The sequence below is a fragment of the Acanthochromis polyacanthus genome, chromosome 4, assembly GCF_021347895.1.
Source record: "Acanthochromis polyacanthus isolate Apoly-LR-REF ecotype Palm Island chromosome 4, KAUST_Apoly_ChrSc, whole genome shotgun sequence".
NCBI lineage: Eukaryota > Metazoa > Chordata > Actinopteri > Pomacentridae > Acanthochromis > Acanthochromis polyacanthus.
The window spans coordinates 28,908,527-28,929,519 of record NC_067116.1 but is presented as its reverse complement, the minus strand read 5'-3'; the positions used below and the strand labels follow the sequence as shown (position 1 = coordinate 28,929,519).

General features: G+C 40.7%; 1 protein-coding gene across 3 annotated transcripts in view; it reads left to right on the top strand.

Moving 5' to 3' along the window:
• LOC110966177 (inactive N-acetylated-alpha-linked acidic dipeptidase-like protein 2) overlaps positions 1-12,789 on the top strand; it is a 580,988-nt gene extending 568,199 nt beyond the window's left edge. For all 3 annotated transcript variants that reach the window (XM_051947586.1, XM_051947587.1, XM_051947588.1), the window contains exon 20: positions 6,533-12,789. In XM_051947586.1, coding sequence (XP_051803546.1) covers positions 6,533-6,770 — 238 coding nt within the window. In that variant the 3' untranslated portion in view covers positions 6,771-12,789. The remainder of the gene's footprint in view (positions 1-6,532) is intronic.
• The last annotated feature ends 8,204 nt before the right edge of the window (positions 12,790-20,993 follow it).

Below are 20,993 nucleotides of genomic sequence, written 5' to 3'. Positions count from 1 at the left end.
TTTGTGTGTGACCAAAAGTTACTTTGGAAACAGTAAAATAAAGTGTTCTAAGGTGATACCAAGTGATTTTATCTGAATGGACTGTTTTCAAAAAGCAAGGTTTTCTCGGAGTGGAGCATTTCAAATGCCCACATGGCTGTCTATCATGTATTATTAACTGTGGGAAGTCAAATTTGTGATTGTAATTAATATTCAAGTAACTGTGCAGCCCTATAATGCTGTATAGGCAAGAACACACATTAACATATTCAAGTGAGTGAGCTTTTTGTGAACAGGTCTGAACGCAAACAAAAACTGAAATCATACACAAACACAGGAAGATCTGTTTAGTATCACTGTCTTTATGTAGTACTCTACACACAGCAGCTAGGCAGTTTCAATCAGACAAAGACGCCTTACTTGGACATAAATTTTGTTTAGTTTGTCAAGGGAAGCTGCCTCACTGAATCCTCCACTTCTCAGTCAGGTAACACTTGGATCAGGCACCAGGGAGCGTGAAAGTCATGCAGTGCCAAGGGGAAAAATTAAGCAATGTTCCAGCAACAAAACATTTAATCAATATAAAGAGGAACGGGACCAGAGAAAGCCAGCGGGCATATCATAAGCTTTTAGAAATATAAACAAAGTAAGAAATAATGGTAATAATCCATAAGGTGGTAAGAAAATGTTTGTGAACACTTTGGAATTGTGTTGTTTTCTGCATTATTTGGACATGAACTGCCATCTGATCATCATCTAAGTCACAATTGGACATCAACTATCATAATCTTTATTGTTTTTACATTAGGAAGGCTGGTGGAAAAGTAAGGAACTTGTGCGTTTTTTTTAACCTTTTATAATAATAGTGTCAAACAAATGTCGAACAAGTCTATGAACACCTCTCCTGAAGTCATTCCAAAGCTTCTCTGTGGGGTAATATTCTTGGCTCTGACTGGACTACTCCAAAAAATTGGATTTTGTTTGTGTGAAGCCTTTCTGTCATATGTTTTGCTGTTTAGGGTCATCGACCTGCTGCATCACCCAATTTCTGCTGAGCTCCAGCTGGCAGACACACCCCAACATTATCCTGTGTAATACCTTGAAACCTGGATTTATTTTTCCCTCGAGGATTCCAAAGCAGCCCCCAATCATGATGCTCCCTACATATACATATATATGCCTCTTTTTATACTATATGATTCACCCTTAGTGTCATTCCTTGACAAAACATTTTCTCAGTGGCGTTGTGGAATGTCAAGGTGCTCTTTGGCAAACTCGACACATAATGTGATTCTCTGGGGGGAATTTGCCACCACTTATTGTGATTTGCATATAATAGATTCATAAACAGAGATGTCAACAAAATCCAATATTTGCTTTTAGCCTTTAGCTTCACCTCACTGAGGTTTTGCTTTGGACCTTCGCAGTTCACTGAGAATCTGCATATTTCTGCAGCTTTAATAAAATACCCAAACGAAGTCGTCTGCAAACCTTTTGTGTGCTGAAATTAAGATGTCCGTTTTTATTTATTAGTTTTGTACAATTTCATGCAATAGACTGGGGGGAAAAAAACAAGTCATAGGTTTTTGGTTTCCCTTTGCCTTTAAATCAGTCTCGACTCTGTAGGAACCTCTGCACACAATTTGTTCAAGGTACTTGACAGGTGGCACTTTCTCCCATGCTTCTGTCTCTTCATGTACAGTGTAAGACAGTGTAAGACACTGTTGAATGTTTAGATCAGGGCTCAGTTGGTGCTATACCATCTGTTTGAGGATTTTGTTTACTCTTCCTCGTGACTTAAGCTGCAGGTTGTTGTAACGTTGCGGAATGAAATTCAGGCAGATTAGATGTCTTAATGATGTATAAGAGGCTAAACATCTAAAAGTACTGCATACAGTAGCAGGCATTTAGCTATTTTTCAATGTGGAACCTGAGGACTGTTTTAGGGTGAAGAAAAGAAAAAACACAGTCTATGAGAGATGCTTCTTCTTAGTGGCTCTGACAAAAACACTAGGGTCAGCACTGATTGGTTAAACGTAGAGAAAGCAACACGAATTAAAGTCAGACTACAACCAGTGCTACACTTACTTGTGTCCTTTCAACATCCTTATCTGGTAGCAGTCCTCTTTTTAACATCACAATTAGCAATTAGCAATTAGAATTAGCAAAATTTATTATATAGACTTAAGATAACAAACTTTGACACACTGGATTTGTTATATGCTATTGCAATGCAAATGAGGAACCACAGACTGTGTACAAAATTTAACAGTCACTGTAACGTCACCTGTTGGTTTGTGGACTATCACTTAGAAATCTCAAGTTTGGTGTTCATCACCATCTCAGTCATTTGAAACCAACATGAAAAGCCAGGAGATGGATGGATGTTTGAGAAATCTAGGACTTAAGGATGTAAATTTGTTAAATGAACATCATTAAATGAGACTTGAAACTCATGGTTAAGACGATTTACTCATAAAGAATGTTGGGTCACTTTCTCATAGACATCTATACGATCAGGCTTCTTTGTGGAGCTCGAGGAGTCGGACCCTGCTGACTATTAGAAAGATTTTAAATTGAAGGCTTCAGCTTTCAGACCTGAAGGCCATTATATGTACATCCATTTTCTCCGATTTCAGAACAAAACAGGGTCAACCTGAGACGCCAAAAAAGTTTAATCAGAACAAGTTCTATATTGTCAACTAAAAACTTCCGTGGACTAGGGGAATTTGATGAGATTTTTACCGGACATCAGTCAACAGAAAAACCCAGATTTCATCCAGTCCAAATACATTCTGGTTTTTACATGCAATGTCACTGACATCAGACAAAACAGATATTACACCGGTTTTGCCTTCCAGGTTTCTTTGGGCAGCCTAAACCTGGCTCACCCATTCATGAAAAAAACTAAAATAAAATCCCTGCATTTCTTTGACATAATTAATCTGTCAAGGTCTCTCCACTAATCTCTTTGCTTGTCAGTTTGTTCAGCAAATGGAACACCCTTGAAATGTTGTAAATCCACTTGTTTGGCATGAGGGATAATATCTTAGATACTATTAATTTTTAAGGCAAAGCTACAGTCCGGTTAAAACCTTTGCATGATGTATTATCAGTCGGGGAAAGGCCGTGAATTATGTGTAGGGCAACTTATCCAACTGCTTCCAACTGCACGAGCAGTAATGGTTGTGTAACATGATTTAGTTCCAGTCAAATACACACTTCTCATTCAGGTGTTCAAGTCAAGTAGACTTTATCTGGGGCAATGCAAGCAGTAACCCCCACTGCTTGGCTGATTAAACTGACTGCAAGACATTAGACCAAGGTGGGATTGGAACGGATTGATGTCTGCTTTAATGTTTACTTTGACTGTACTACTTTGATATTGGAATACTGAAGGCAGTCATGATACTACCTATGATAAAGGAAAATATGAATCACACTGATATTGAATTCCTCTTGTGGAAAGATATCGCTACTCCCTCCTGCAGCCACACACTGGTTACAGTGGAGCCAAGAAAAGCTAATTTAATGATTTTTGATTGGATTGGAACCAAAATGTAGCTGCAAGGACTGTTTGATGCAGTTTCCCCTCTTTGAGTAGCACCTAAGACCAGTAGAGTAGTATAGTTTAAACTAAATTTATTGTGTTGCAGAGCAGCAGGTGGTCTCCATTAGGAGTGGACCAGTTCATAGCAGATGTCTAAGCATTCAAGACTTCTTTTGTGACTAGTTATTCACAAATAGCATGTTTAGTGAACATGAATAAACAAGATCTTGTTGGGCTTGGACCTCTTTTGTTTCTTGTTTTAAATGTTTCCTATTTGTTTCATTGTTGTTCTGGTTTTCTGACTGCAGTTCCCAGTTCTCTTTTATTATGTTTGTTTATATGTGAGGAATAATAACCAATACAAGGAACCCTTATTTCATAATTCATGAAATGTGCCTTGTAACACGCACAAAACACCGTATGGATTTGTTAAAAAGCGGTTTTATTTGCAAAGGGTTTTAAAAGGCTAAATTAGACTTCACGAATGTTTTCATTTTAATACCGTGTAATAAGCAAAAAAAAAATATCATCCATTCATTCATATTGTCGACTGTCCACAAGAATTTCAGAAACACTGACAATCAATGTGAAAAGGTAAAAAAACATAATTCAAAAAGCACTAAAAAATAAATCAGTAGAAACCATAGAAGCTTTTTGGAGGAAATTTGGGAATTTGTTACAAAATTTTCAAACTTATTTGAAGAAGATGCTTCAGATTGTACAGAAATTTACTTTCAGGGAAACACAGCTCCAGTGTGACAGTGAGCCAGAATGTACAAACCTTGAAGCTGTAGTGGCTGAATAGAATTCATTGATTATTATTTAAATCTGTGTCTTTCCTGATATTTTCTGTGAAAATTGCCTAACTTTGTTAGGCAACAGGCTTGGTTTATTTTTTCCTTACTTTCAAGCCAGTAACTGTTGGTCACACTTTCCACCGCAATATGAAAATTCAAATGTGAAGACTGTGTAAGACTGACAAGTCATCGAAGTTGATAGATTCTTTGTGTTATTGTTGAAACAACAGATTAATTTGAAAGTCTTCATCTGGCCTCCCTTAGAAAAACAAACCCATCAGTTGCTTGTGCAAGCAGCTCAGAATGACCCACAGTTACTGATGTGTTCATAAATTGGTCAGAATTCTAAACAAAGAGATTGACTGCGAGATTGTCTTGCTTCGCCTGCAGTATGTTGTGGTAAAGACAAACGTCAAAGACATAGAGCAAACAGACATGCTGTTGTGATGAATATCTCTTGTATTGTTATATGTGACAGTCTACTGTCACCTTTGTCAACAGTTTGAATTATCTGAACACTCTTAACTCACAGGTGGAGCCCCAGTGGTGTCATGTTCTGGTTTAATGTAGTGGAGCAGATACAGAATCCTCACAGTGCTCTGACTTTGAATCTAAATTGTGTGCTGAGGGCCAGTGCTCCTTCACACCCTGCAGCTCACGACCTGTGTCTTAACAGATGAAGAATCACTCCATTTACTCTCTAAGACTGTCCGTTCAGCCACTTTAAGAGAAATCAATGTGCTTCAGCCCCGCGGAGAGCAACGCTCCACAGTCTCTGCCGTTCTGACCTACAAATGACTACTCTGCTACCCCCAAAGGCTTGTCTGTGTTTATGTGCTTTGCTTTGCTCATGTGCATGCTGGTGTGTGCAACACATGTGACAGGAAGACAAAGAGACATAGATAGCAAGGTATTTTAAAGACAGTAATTCATGTGGTACAGCATGTTTGTGTTTTTTTTTTTGTCACGGAAAATTAAGCAGAGGTTAAAATATGAACTAGAAGTTTTCTTAAGTCCTTGTTTCAGTGGTGATTTACTGTATTTGAGTATATTATCAGAGCACTTCAGTGGTGCTTGGCAAGTAGAAGTTTAACCCTCTGAACTTCCAAACCCACAGGCAGATTTGGATGGCAAGCTGTCAGATTTCATGAGTGTTTCCCAGGCCAGATAAGATATGTGATCCCTCAGTGAGTTCTTAGTTTATACCTGGGTCTAGTCTCAGCTGGCCATGCCTAGGAAACTTCCAGAGAAAGATACCTTGAAGGCTTTCTCAATAGATGCATAAACCACCTCAGCTGGCTCCTTTCAGCTGACATGAGCAACAACTCTACTCTGAGCTCCCTCCAGATGTCTGAGATCTCCAACGCTTAGCCCGGTGACCCTACCGAGGAAATCCATTTCAACTGCTTGTATCAGCAATCTCATTCTTTCAGTTACTAACCAGAGCTCATGACCATGTGGGAGGGTTGGAGAAAAGACTGAATGACGAATCAAGAGCTTTTCTGGCTCAGCTTCTATTCCACCACTTTGGTCTGTTACAACACCAGTATTACTGCTGACGCTGCACCAATCCATCCGTCCACCTCACACTCCATTTTTTGTCACTTATGAGCACGATCTCAAGATGCTTAAACTCCTTGTCTAGAGGCAGCACCTCACACCCAACCCAGAGGAAGAAATCCACTGGTTTCTGCCACAGACACGTGGCTTTACTCTTGGACACTGACTGTTATCATCTTCATCATCTCTCCTCTTTTTCACTTTTCGCTTTCATTTTCAAAAGTTTCCACTCCTGTAATTTGCATCGTATTGTTTTGAAATTGCTTTTTCCTTTCTTTTTCTTAGCATTTTTCGGGAATTATGTAAAACACTCTGAACTGCCTTTTTTGTGTATGAAATGTGCATCACAAATATATGTACCTTGCCAATATTTAGAAAGACAGTTAAAACTAAACCAGGTGTTAAGTTGTCCCTTAATTGCATTTAATTTACACGAAACATAATTCAGCAGTTACAATTGTATATTGCAAGCAACATTTCAAGAATTGTTTTTTAAAGACACACACAATTTTTTCCACTCAACAAAATCCTCCTGCACCGCTCTGCACTGTAAATAGGAAGCATTTTAACTACATGACACCACAACAGACTGTTGTAACCAAAATTATTCAGTGACACTCTCTCTTTTCTCTTTATCTTTCCATAGGAATCAGTTGTACAACCTTCCGGGAAAGACTCCTCAGTTTTCCATCCTCCAGTTCTCACAGGAAGCTATCCTACATTGCAACGTCACCAGCAAAGCAGTCAAGTACAACTCTGCCAACAAAGAAGTGGTTTGCCACAGCAACATGAACCAGTCACTGTCTCTCATCCTCAGGGCCATCCGGTCAGCAGAGAGGCTGGTGTGTTTCGGACTGGACTTGTTTGAGAATTACAGAAAATAATCTCGGCCGACAGACAACTTCGAGTGATCGTGGATACAGTACGCTCAAAAGCAAAAGCTGCCACTGATCAGGTTCATAAAGTTTAATACATTGGAGATATTAAAACAAAATTGACCCTCTGATCAACCTTATCCAATCTTGATATTACAGTCTTGGAATAGTTGAGAATTCTAAGAGATTCCACTCACTAAATGAGTATTATTTTTTTTCTCCTCAACAAAAAGGCACTTAAATTCCCAAAGTGTCATTTGTTAGGAAAATACATAATGTTTGGATCATTATGCATTTCCCCAATACCTAATATCAAATATGCACTCCAAATATAAAGCTGAAAAAGCTACTTTGAATGATTTTCATATCTAGAGTTGTGAAAAAAAATCTACTTTCTGATTGATGAATGTACTGAAACTAAGTTGTTGCACATAGCTCTTAGATATGCAAAAAAATATTGACACAGTGGGGTCATTTAAATTGCACTGAACTGTCTTTTGATTAACACTTAACAGTAATAAATATGGTAATTTTTAGATTATTTTTAATAATTTAATTAGATTTGCCTTCACCAGACAATTACTCTGTTGCCTGGAAAACTTTTATTCATCCTTCTGTGGGCAAATCTCAGCACAAGGAGGCTTGAGGGGGGAAAAGCAACATTTTAGGAAATTATTATCTAATGAAGAAAAATTGGATCTTGTTTTGTAATAGTAAGGAAAATGTACAGTATTTGAATTTTGTCTGTAGAGGTGTAGCCATGGTAGAGAAAGAGTCTACATGTGTCTACACAGACTTGAAGACATTTGAGGCAGGTCTGGGTAGTGTGACTGTGACAGTGGCTGTTTGTGCCCTCAAAAGAAATTTTGGTGTTCTACAGCCTTGGCCCTTCCCATGATTGTGGTTATTCATTCTAACTTAGCAACACATGCGCTGCAGAAATTTGGGAAACACAGCTACGTGTAGGATGTCGTGGTGATTACCTCACAACAAAATGGTTTTAGGTTTGAACCAGCTGACTGTCTGTGGTCTTTCTATGTGGAGTTTGCAAGTTCTTGCTGTGCCTGTAAGGATTTTCTCTGCTCCCGCTACTGGCACAGTCCGAAGACATGCACAGTAGATTAATTGGCAATTTTATACTGACTGCAGGTGTAAGTGTGAGCATGCATGTTGGTTGTGTGATGGACAGGTAATCCTTTCAGAGTGAATCCCGCGACCTGCCCGTTGTCAGCTGGAATAGGCTCCTGACCCCCGGGGCGTTCTAAATTAGATTTTTCATTTGGTTCAGTTGCACTGATTTCTAGCTGTCTAACCACATGGCTGGCTTGGTTGGCGAGGTCCCAAGGTTAAAGGCTCCATATGGTGAAAATCAATTTTTAGATGTTTTGTCTCCAGCAGTTTGTTTTACTTGCCAGTGCTACTTCTGCTAATTCTTAAAGGTCTCAGACACAAGACTAAAGAGTCTCCATGCACTCCTAGCATCTGAAGAACTGAAGATCCAGTGATTTTCTTTGTTTTCACTTATTTTTTAGTGTTATTTTGTCTTTCACTGAAAAAACTGCCACAGTGCGAGTCTTCTTCCTGAAGAGGTGGGGACAGCAGCAGACCCTTGGCATGAATAAGTTTTGAAATGGTTATGAAGGGACTGCTGGCTAACATGTTGTCTTAATGGGCTCCATTTTCACTACTTCATAGTTGTTCTGTAAATGGAAATGAGAACAACTTTATTGGAATTTTGGCTCTATTGAAATGCAGTATATGTGAGCACAGAGAGCAAGAGTGAAGTAAACAGATGTAAACACCAGCTGAGTTCAGGATTCACTGAAGCCCAACAGGAGACATAAAGACAGTACTTTGGAGGAAAATGCAATTATTTACTTCAATGGCTATTGGTTCCTCAGTTTCTTCCAAAGAAACTGAGGAACAAGCCGACATTTCTCGTCGGCTTGTAAAACTGGGAGGTCAACTAGTTGACAGGGGTAGATGAATGGCAGTAATGTAGTTTTCTCACAGCTTTTCCTCCAAGTTTTTAAGGCATACAAGCACAGAATAAACATGGACTTTCATCATTTGGGACTTTTGATTGGCGAATGTCTCTCTTTTCACATCTTCAAAGTTTGTGTTCAGACTTTAGGTGGTGAGTGCAAAGTTGGTATAAAGAATGGCCAAAATCATGGGAAAGACAATTTTTTTAATTTGTATTTGGATGATTATATAATTAGCACCTTCCAACTATAAAATTCTGAAACCCAGTTAACCGTAAGGGCCTTGTTTAACAAAAAGCCATTCTAGTATCAGCCTACCTAACATCAGACTTTACAGGAGCTGTACTAAAATCAGTGTAAGCCATGGCATCTTACTGTGTGGCTCGTCACTTTTGATAAAGAGCAATAAGCCGCATTTAAAACAACAGAGCATGTTCATTTAAGGAAACCACTTGAAGCAATAAAAATGAAACCGTTCTAGTTGTGAGTTTACATCTAGATGACTCTAATGAAGACGTCCTGGTAGCACAGGCATAAAACCTGGTTCAGTAGTTGGGTTCGTGGTGCCTCTGGTTTGGCCTGTAGCCTAAAACAACACCCAGAGTAACTGGCAGTGTTGGCAGGTGTGGAAGCTGGTGGGGAAGAGTTTTCTTGTTCCTCACACTCTCTTGTCCTGCTGGTAAAAGAGGTACAACTCAGTCAGGTGAAAACAAGCAGTCAGTGTCTACAGAGACTTTGCAAGAGGGATGGTGGTCTGGACCTGGCAGTGACAGAGACCAACAACTAGACATGGGAGGCAAGGGGGGAATGCAAAAGTCAAAGAAGGGAATTGGAAAAATCTAATTGATACACATTTAAGAAGCTTCGTAACAGTCGGAATTATCCACTGCTTAAAAACAGCCATACTGTTACTCAGAAACTCAGTCCTGTGTAGCATTCATAACAATCCTGTAGACTGAAAGCTAAAATGCTTGAGCACACAAGTGCAGTTGAACAGCAGAATGAGCTTCCCCATACACAGCAATGCCAGCTGGAAGCATTATACATTTACAACCATTATGCTCTGTTTGACAATTTCTATCTCCATTTGTCACTCCCTCCCATTTTCTCCGTGTCTGTGCTATACACTGCAAACTCTTAATGTTTTAAGTGGCAGCAGTCTGCGTTATCTCTCTGCCTCCTCTTTATTCTTCACACATTCTCTCCCTAATTACGTCTCCATCCAGCGATTTCTCTCATTGTGCAGCAGTTAGCTCTGCTCATGAAAAGAGATATTGGAGTCGAAGGCTGATTTGCTGGCTTTAACACCCCGCACAAGCTTCAGTAGACACCCGTACTGTTTAATAGCTAATTAATATTATGAAATGGTATACAAAAAACACAGTTATTGTGAGGAAGGGCAATAGTTGGTTTATGTTTTTTAGGCTATAACCAAATTGCTTGGTTGAAAAGCTGCAAACTGAAGATCAGCAGCTCGAACAATTCTGAAAAAAAGGAACCATGAGATTCATTTTTCTTTTGTAGTTAGGCATGATGTTTGCTAGAGTAGCGTTTGTGAGAAAAATAATGAGTGAAGCACTATTTTATACAATGAAAAAAAGTTTCCTACCTTAACTTATTTGTAATAATTTGAGTGTGATAGACTTTTTTAACATGATGGAAGGGTGGGAGGGCAGTGAATGGGCTCTGATTTTGCAGCTTGTAATTTCTTATTAAATCACAGATTTGTAGCAATGACACTCCTTTAAACCGTTCTGAGGAATGATTAAGTAGTATGTGTGTAGTATTTCCACAGTAGATGCATTCAAATAATTTTTAGTCTTTCTTTTTTCAATTAATTGCAGTTCAATTTTTAGCAAAGATTTGATACGCAAAATTTTGTAAGGTGAGCTGATAATTTGTACGTGATTGTCTGATTTGTAAATAAACAGATTTGCAATACTGATTTTGGACAGAAAATTTTCAGGGATGAGAAATCAAATGCTTTAAATCATGTGCCTTTTAGCAGTTAAAAAATGCTTTAATTTATTTAGTATAATGACAAGTGATGTACCAAAAAAATTGATTAGATAGCAGGTGGAATCTGATCGGTTACCCACCATTGTGTTGATATATCTGGTTTTCACTGTAATTTCTCCCAGTAGCATTGTATTGCATTCAGACTGTATGCAAGGAAAGTTTTTTTGCTGCTGCAATTGCAAATAAAATCAACATTTCAGTTAGAAATAAAAAAAACACCATCCAGTCTATCTGTTGCTGCCGCTAAACCAGGTATAGTTTATGCATTAAATAAACTCAGACTGCAAAAAGTACCCAAACTTTATCAACTGCATGAGTAGCACAATGTAAAAATGTGTTTAATGTTGAAACTGAATGCACCTTTTGAAAACTGTCTGTTGTCATAACAAGATGCTTTGCTAAACTAGCCTGCCTAACTCGGCAACGAAGACAAAATGATACTATGCCCTATTATCATTAAGAAAAGAGTTTCAGAACAAAACCAGGTACGTCAGAGGACTAGTTACATTCAGCATGTTACCACTTCTGATGAACAATTACATAAAATTTTCAATGTTTCATATTTTCACCATTTGGAAGAAACGTTGCCTTGTAGGTTGGTTGGTCTTTGTACACTATGTAAATTCAATGTATTGCTAATTGTGTTTTATTTAATGGCGAGACAGATTGGTGGCGTCACTGTGACACAGACTTTTCATACTGTAAGCAGAGCCTCAAGTAGCAAACGCACTGACTATAAAGTTTTGCTCTGTGCTGTATTTTAACAATCACAATTCAGTCGTGTAGGACTTACCCGCACACTATGTAGCACTGACAGATATAAATGTCTACTGCTACTTGTATCGAGAAGAGAGCTGCAACTAACCCCAACACTAATCCCAATTTTAAGTATAGATTGAGATACCTTTTTTGACATAATGACATGGTACACATGATTAGTTTAGGAAGCACTTAGACATTAACAATACAATGATTCTTCCTGTTTTTGCCATGTCTGGTTTAATTTTGGTAATCTTTTTGAAGATGACATGGCGTTCAAAGCTGCTAGTAGATTTTGGGGTTCAGAAAGTTATTCTATGACCAGAATAGTTTGTGGTTAATTTAATAGTTCACAATTAATCAATTAATTAATTTTTGCAGCTTAATATTGAGCAGTGATTTTAAGTCCAGTTGCCTTGATGTGTTACAGTATGACCAGTCTGCCTCACAGCGTGGCTCTTCTGCATCTGTTTTGGGTTTTCATTTTTTTTTAATCGCATGAGCCATGCAAAATGTGATTATTGCATTGATTGTTGTGTTTTGACAGTTTCTACATGACACTGTTGTACAAAAAGACCTAAAGAGGTCCTCAAACATTGTTCCTTAAAAAAGTTATAGGCATACTGAGGGTAAGAAGCACAAAGGTAAAGCATGCCATGACATAAACGTGGTTGTCTGCAGTACAAAATGCATCATTGCACTACCGGGGTTCAGCCTACCTCTACAGAGGTCTCAACTCACAGGTTGGAAAACTTGACTTGGTTGGACCCTGAGCTGTCTGCTGTTTATAGTATTTATCAGAGAATCCGTACAGTTAGGTTAACATAATATGCAATATTAGATATTTTTTCAATTAAAATTAGAATAATACTGGAAAACTGCTGTTGTTGAATTTGCACAAAATTGTGAATGTTCTCTTTGATGTTATTGAATTCTCCAAACCTTTGCATTTATGAGTGAATGCTTACACTGTTCTCTATTATTGGTTTTCTGAAATACACTTTGAAAAGACAGTTAAAAACATATCTTGTTTGAAACCATTGGAAAAGCTATTAAAATGCAACTTTTCAACAAGCTGGCTCTTACTGTCAAACTGAATGCTGTTATTAGTTGAATCGTTCGATGATTCGGTATGACCTGGTTTTTGTATGCATGACATTATAACATAACTAGCTTGTGCAGGAGTTTTGCTGGCATGGTTTTGTCCTTTTTACTGTTCATGTCTTGTTGAAATTTTTAACGCAATAAAGACTGTCTTAAGCTTCTGTCTTTTTTCCTACTAGTGTCACATAAAAAGTAGAGAGAGGTTACAAAGGGCCTGCATTTGAGACAAACTTATTTTATCCAAAAAGTTTGTGAGAGTTAATTTGGTAAACTGTGATAGGAAAAGTTAATTTTTTGTGAGATACCCTGCTCTTTGATTGTATTTCGTTTGGATTTAAAGAAAATTTGAATACGATTCCTGATGTCGTTGGAGAAGACGAGCAGCTTTGTACCTTTGCGGAGAGAAGACTATGGCTGTCATAATATAGCATGTCGCCCAACAAACGTCATAGTATAGCATGTCGGTCTAAAGATGTCAGAGTATAGCATGTCGTCCAAAAAACGTCCTTGTATAGCCGTCGGTCCAAAAAACGTCATAGTGTAGCATGTCGTCCAAAAAACGTCCTAGTAAAGCATATGGTCCAAAAAAACGTCCTTGTATAGCCTTTGGTCCAAAAACTGTCATAATATAGCATGTCATCCTAAAAACATCATAGTAGAGCATGTCGCACAACAAACGTCATAGTATAGCATGTTGCTCAAAAACTTCATAGTATAGCATATCGCTTTAAAAATGTCACAGTTTAGCAACTCGCTCTAAAAACGTCAATGTATACCCTTTGGTCAAAAAATGTCATAGTATAGCATGTCGTCCAAATAAAGTCATAGTATAGCATGTTGTCCAAAAAACATCATAGTGTAGCATGTCGACCTAAAAATGTCATAGTGTAGCATGTCGCTCTAAAAACATCATAGTATAGCATGTCGCCCAAAACACAACTTAGTATAGCCTTTGGTCCAAAACTGTCATAATATAGTATGTCGTCCTAAAAACATCATAGTACAGCATGTCGTCCAAAAACATCATAGTATAGCATGTCACCCAACAAATGTGACAGTGTGACATGTCGTTCAAAAACGTCATAGTGTAGCCTTTATTCCAAACAATATCACAGTATAGCATGTCGCCCAACAAACGTCATAGTATAGCATGTCGTCTTAACAATGTCATAGTATAGCATGTCGTCCTAACAACGTCGTAGTATAGTATGTCGTCTAAAAACAGTCACAATATAGCATGTCGTCAAAAAACGTCATAGTGTAGCATGTTGTCCAAAAAACTTCATAGTGTAGCATGTCGTCCAAATAGCGTCATAGTATAGCATGTCGCGCAGCAAACATCATAGTATAGCATGTCATCCTCAAAACATCATAGTATAGCATGTCCTCCAAAAAACATCATAGAGTAGCATGCCGTCCAAATAACGTCATAGTGTAGCATGTCGTCCAAAACTGTCACAGTATAGAATTTTGTCCCAAAAATGTCATAGTACAGCATGTCACTCTAAAAACGTCATGGTATAGCACGTCACTCTAAAAACGTCATAGAATAGCATGTCGTCCGAAAAACGTCAACGTATATCCTTTGGTCCAAAAAACTTCACGATTTAGCTTGTCGTTCTGACAACATCATAGTGTAGCATGTCGTCCAAAAAACCTCACAGTATAGTATGTCATCAAAAAAACGTCACAAGTGTAGTCGTCCAAACAAAGTCATTTTATAGCCTTTGGTCCAAAAACTGTCATAGTATAGCATGTCGTCAAAATAAATCACTGTATAGCATGTCGTCCAAAAAATGTCATAATAAAGCATGTCGCTCTAAAGATGTCATAGTATAGCATGTCGTCCAAATAAAGTCATAGTATAGCATGTTGTCCAAAAAACATCATAGTGTAGCATGTCGACCTAAAAACGTCATAGTGTAGCATGTCGCTCTAAAAACATCATAGTATAGCATGTCGCCCAAAACACAACTTAGTATAGCCTTTGGTCCAAAAACTGTCATAATATAGTATGTCGTCCTAAAAACATCATAGTACAGCATGTCGTCCAAAAAACATCATAGTATAGCATGTCACCCAACAAATGTGACAGTGTGACATGTCGTTCAAAAAACGTCATAGTGTAGCCTTTATTCCAAACAATATCACAGTATAGCATGTCGCCCAACAAACGTCATAGTATAGCATGTCGTCCTAACAACGTCATAGTATAGTATGTCGTCTAAAAACAGTCACAGTATAGCATGTCGTCAAAAAACGTCATAGTGTAGCATGTTGTCCAAAAAACTTCATAGTGTAGCATGTCGTCCAAATAGCGTCATAGTATAGCATGTCGCGCAGCAAACATCATAGTATAGCATGTCATCCTCAAAACATCATAGTATAGCATGTCCTCCAAAAAACATCATAGAGTAGCATGCCGTCCAAATAACGTCATAGTGTAGCATGTCGTCCAAAACTGTCACAGTATAGAATTTTGTCCCAAAAATGTCATAGTACAGCATGTCACTCTAAAAACGTCATGGTATAGCATGTCGCTTTAAAAATGTCATAGTATAGCATGTCTTCCAAAAAATGTTATGGTATAGCATGTCGACCAAAAAACATCATAGTGTAGCATGTCGCCCAACAAACATCATAGTATTGCATGTCGTCCCAAAAACGTCATGATTTAGCATGTTGTCGAAAAACGTCAACGCATAGCATGTCGCTCTATAAACGTCAACGTATACCCTTTGGTCAAAAAAACATAGTATAGCATGTCATCCTAACAACGTCATAGTATGGTATGTCGTCCATAAAACGTCAACATATATCCTTTGGTGAAAAAACGTCATAGTGTAGCATGTCGTCCAAAAAACTTCATGGTCTAGCATGTCGCTCTAAAAACGTCATAGTATAGCATGTCGTCCCAAAAACGTCATGATTTAGCAAATCGTCGAAAAACATCATAGTATAGCATGCCGCTCTAAAAAGGTCATAGTATAGCATGTCGCTCTAAAAACGTCATAGGATAGCATGTCGCTCTAAAAACGTCCTTGTATAACATGTCGTCCAAAAAACATCATAGTATAGCATGTCGTCCAAAAAACATCCTTGTATAGCCTTTGGTCCAAAAACTGTCATAATATAGCATGTCGTCCATTTGTTGGGCAAGTTGCCCAACAAATGTCATGATTTAGCATGTCGTCGAAAAACATCTTAGGATAGCATGTTGCTCTAAAAACATCATAATAAAGCATGTTGTTCTAAAAATGTCATAGTATAGCATGTCGCCCAATAAACCACCTCCAGAGGACTGTGTGTCCGACACTGTGGTCTGCAGTACAGGGGCTCCACGGGGGACTGTCCTTGCCCCCTTTCTTTTCATCCTCTACACCAGGGGTGTCAAACTCAGTTCCTGGAGGGCCACTATTCTGCATGTTTTAGATGTTTCCCTCTTCCAACACACCTGATTCAAATGATCAACTTATCATCAAGCACAGCAGAAGCCTGATAACGAGCCTGATCATTTGAATCAGCTGTTGGAAGAGGGAAACATCTAAAACATGCAGGATAGTGGCCCTCCAGGAACGGATCTTGACACCCCTGCTCTACACTCTAGACTTCTCCCATCACACCACAAACTGCCATCTTCAGAAGTTCTCTGACGACTCTGCCATCGTCGGCCTCATCTCGGACGGAGATGAGAAGCAGTACAGAGAACTTAACCGGGACTTTGTGGACTGGTGCCTGCTGAACTGCCTCCAGATCAATGCGGTGAAAACCAAGGAACTGATGGTGGACTTTAGCAGGAACAGACACACTTCTCCTACACCAGTGAACATCCAGGGAACGGACTTTGAGATTGTGGACTCCTACAGGTACCTGGGTGTTCACTTAAACAAGAAACTGGACTGGACTACTAACACCAGCGCACTTTACAAGAAAGGTCAGAGCAGACACACCTGCTCAGAAAACTGAGGTCCTTCGGGGTGCAAGGAGCCCTTCTGAAGACCTTTTATGATTCTGTGGTGGCATCAGCCATCATGTATGGAGTGGTCTGCTTGAGCAGCAGCATCACGGCTTCAGAGAGGAAGAGACTAAACAAACCGGTAAAGAAAGTCAGTTTTGTCTTGGGCTGCCCCCTTGATCCTGTGGAGGTGGTGGGAGACATGAGGTTGATGACAAAGCTGTTGTCTATCATGGAGGACACCTCCCACCCCCTGCAGGAAACAGTAAGATCATTGGGCAGCTCCTTCAGTGACAGACTGCTTCACTCGCGGTGTCTAAAGGGGAGATACCGCAGGTCCTCACTTCCTGCAGCAGTCAGACTTTAACATCAAGCCCACTCCCAGTAGTCACTTCGCCCACTTACAAACTGTGCAATAAAAATGTAAATAATGATGCTGTGCAATTTCATAAAAATTTTGCTGTAAATACTGCTTTCTTCTCTTCTTCTGAAGAAAATATTTTTATGTACATTTTTGCACTGTGTGCATTGTGTGCTGCACTCTTTCTTTGATTCAAGTGTTCTATTTGCTACTGTACACTGTAAATTTCCCCGCTGTGGGATTAATAAAGGTTTAATCTATCTATCTATCCATCTATCTATCTAAACATCATAGTGTAGCATATCGTCCAAAAAACATCACAGTTTACATGTCATCCAAAAACAGTGATCCGGTCCACATTTTCCTCAACTCCAGTCCAGTCCACGTTTTCCTCAACTCCAGTCCGGTCCACTTTTTGGTCTGATCTGGTCCACGTTTTCCTCAATTCCAGTCCGGTCCACTTTTTGGACCGATCCGGTCCACGTTTTCCTCAACTCCAGTCCGGTCCGCTTTTTGGTCTGATCCGGTCCAAGTTTTCCTCAACTCCAGTCTGGAGTCAGCGAAACTGGTGAATACCTGTAATGTTCATGTTCATTTGAAGAAATCATGTAAAATTCAGATTTTGCTTCAAATAAGCTTTGTGTATTGATTTAAAACACTACACAAAATGACCTAAAACTGGAAAATGGCTGTCCAGCTGTTTAACAAATAAACCTGACAGTTAGCAAATTTACATTGTCTTATGGTTTATACATCAGATTTTACAGATGCATCCAGGATTTGAAAATGTTTGACTTTGTGCCATTGGATGGAGGTTTCATTTGGTATAGCGAACCTTTTTTTTTTGTCATTTTACCCTCTGCTATCCCTACCCCAATCCCAAATGACTGTTTTTCCTCAAGACAGGCACGCTCCTAAAGGTGCAGCAGCCCGAGCTGCCATTGGCAGGGCAGCTCAAATGAAATTTCATTGTATATGAAAGTGTGCAATGACAAAGGTTTTGATTAATTGATGGTAAATGTTTAAGCTGTAATATTTGATTTTTTTTTTGAAAGAGTGGAGCTGACGCTGATTTTATCACTGTAGACATCCAAGCACACACAGAGCTGCATCCTCCTGTTGAAAGCTAATTCAAGATAAATTTCTTTTCAGGTGTTTCAGGTCTTGGAATATTCAAGTGTCTTTACCTTGTTAAATGAAAGTTTAGGTTTTTCAAACAAAGTGTTGCCAACTTCAAAAATGAAATTTAGTTGTATTTGCTAGATTAGCTCTGTCCTACTCCAAAGACTCCGGTCCGGTCCACATTTTCCTCAACTCCGGTCCGGTCCACATTTTGGACCGATCCGGTCCACTTTTTGGATCGATCCGGTCCACGTTTTCCTCAACTCCAGTCCGGTCCACTTTTTGGATCGATCCGGTCCACGTTTTCCTCCACTCCAGTCCGGTCGACTTTTTGGAGCGATCCGGTCCACATTTTCCTCAACTGCAGTCCGGTCCGCTTTTTGGTTTAATCCGGTCCACGTTTTCCTCAACTCCAGTCTGGTCCACATTTTGGACCGATCCGGTCCACATTTTCCCTAACGCCAGTCCGGTTCGCTTTTTGGAGCGATCCGGTCAACGTTTTCCTCAACTGCAATCCGGTCCGCTTTTTGGTCTGATCCGGTCCACGTTTTCCTCAACTCCAGTCTGGTCCACATTTTGGACCGGTCCGGTCCACATTTTCCCCAACTCCAGTCCAGTTCGTTTTTTGGAGCGATCCGGTCCACGTTTTCCTCAACTGCAGTCCGGTTCGTTTTTTGGAGCGATCCGGTCCACATTTTCCTCAACTGCAGTCCGGTCCGCTTTTTGGTTTAATCCGGTCCACGTTTTCCTCAACTCCAGTCTGGTCCGCATTTTGGACCGATCCGGTCCACATTTTCCCTAACGCCAGTCCGGTTCGCTTTTTGGAGCGATCCGGTCCACGTTTTCCTCAACTGCAGTCCGGTCCGCTTTTTGGTCTGATCCGGTCCACGTTTTCCTCCACTCCAATCCGGTCCACATTTTGGAGCGATCCGGTCCACATTTTCCCTCACGCCAGTCCGGTTCGCTTTTTGGAGCGATCCGGTCCACGTTTTCCTCAACTCTTATCCGGTCCACATTTTGGAGCGATCCGGTCCACATTTTCCTCAACTCTAATCCGGTCCACATTTTGGAGCGATCCGGTCCACGTTTTCCTCAACTTTAATCCGGTCCACATTTTGGAGCGATCCGGTCCACGTTTTCCTCAACTCTAATCCGGTCCACGTTTTCCTCAACTCTAATCCGGTCCACATTTTGGAGCGATTCGGTCCACATTTTCCTCAACTCTAATCCGGTCCACGTTTTCCTCAACTCTAATCCGGTCCACGTTTTCCTCAACTCAAATCCGGTCCACATTTTGGAGCGATCCGGTCCACGTTTTCCTCAACTGCAGTCCGGTCCACGTTTTCCTCAACTCCAGTCCGGTCCACTTTTTGGACCGATCTGGTCCACCTTTTCCTCAACTGCAGTCCGGTCCCCTTTTTTGGAGCGATCCGGTCCACGTTTTCCTCAACTGCAGTCCGGTCCACTTTTTTGGAGCGATCCGGTCCACGTTTTCCTCAACTCCGGTCCGGTCCACTTTTTTGGAGCGATCCGGTCCACGTTTTCCTCAACTCCGGTCCGGTCAACTTTTTGGACCGATCCGGTCGGTCCACGTTTTCCTCAACTCCGGTCCGGTCCACATTTTCCCCAACTCCAGTCCGGTCCACATTTTCCCCAACTCCAGTCCGGTCCACATTTTCCCCAACTCCAGTCCAGTCCACGTTTTCCTCAACTCCAGTCCGGTCCACATTTTGGAGCGATCCGGTCCACGTTTTCCTCAACTCTAATCCGGTCCACATTTTGGAGCGATCCGGTCCACGTTTTCCTCAACTCTAATCCGGTCCACATTTTGGAGCGATCCGGTCCACGTTTTCCTCAACTCTAATCCGGTCCACATTTTGGAGCGATCCGGTCCACGTTTTCCTCAACTCTAATCCGGTCCACATTTTGGAGCGATCCGGTCCACGTTTTCCTCAACTCCAGTCCAGTCCACTTTTTGGACCGATCTGGTCCACCTTTTCCTCAACTGCAGTCCGGTCCCCTTTTTTTGGAGCGATCCGGTCCACGTTTTCCTCAACTCCAGTCCGGTCCACGTTTTCCTCAACTCCAGTCCGGTCCACTTTTTGGAGCGATCCGGTCCACGTTTTCCTCAACTCCAGTCCGGTCAACTTTTTGGACCGATCCGGTCGGTCCACGTTTTCCTCAACTCCGGTCCAGTCCACATTTTCCCCAACTCCAGTCCGGTCCACGTTTTCCTCAACTCCAGTCCGGTCCACATTTTGGAGCGATCCGGTCCACGTTTTCCTCAACTCCAGTCCGGTCCACTTTTTGGAGCGATCCGGTCCACGTTTTCCTCAACTCCAGTCCGGTCAACTTTTTGGACCGATCCGGTCGGTCCACGTTTTCCTCAACTCCGGTCCGGTCCACATTTTCCCCAACTCCAGTCCGGTCCACGTTTTCCTCAACTCCAGTCCGGTCCACATTTTGGAGCGATCCGGTCCACGTTTTCCTCAACTCCGGTCCGGTCCACATTTTCCCCAACTCCAGTCCGGTCCACATTTTCCCCAACTCCAGTCCAGTCCACGTTTTCCTCAACTCCAGTCCGGTCCACATTTTGGAGCGATCCGGTCCACGTTTTCCTCAACTCTAATCCGGTCCACATTTTGGAGCGATCCGGTCCACGTTTTCCTCAACTCCAGTCCAGTCCACTTTTTGGACCGATCTGGTCCACCTTTTCCTCAACTGCAGTCCGGTCCCCTTTTTTTGGAGCGATCCGGTCCACGTTTTCCTCAACTGCAGTCCGGTCCACGTTTTCCTCAACTCCAGTCCGGTCCACTTTTTGGAGCGATCCGGTCCACGTTTTCCTCAACTCCAGTCCGGTCAACTTTTTGGACCGATCCGGTCGGTCCACGTTTTCCTCAACTCCGGTCCAGTCCACATTTTCCCCA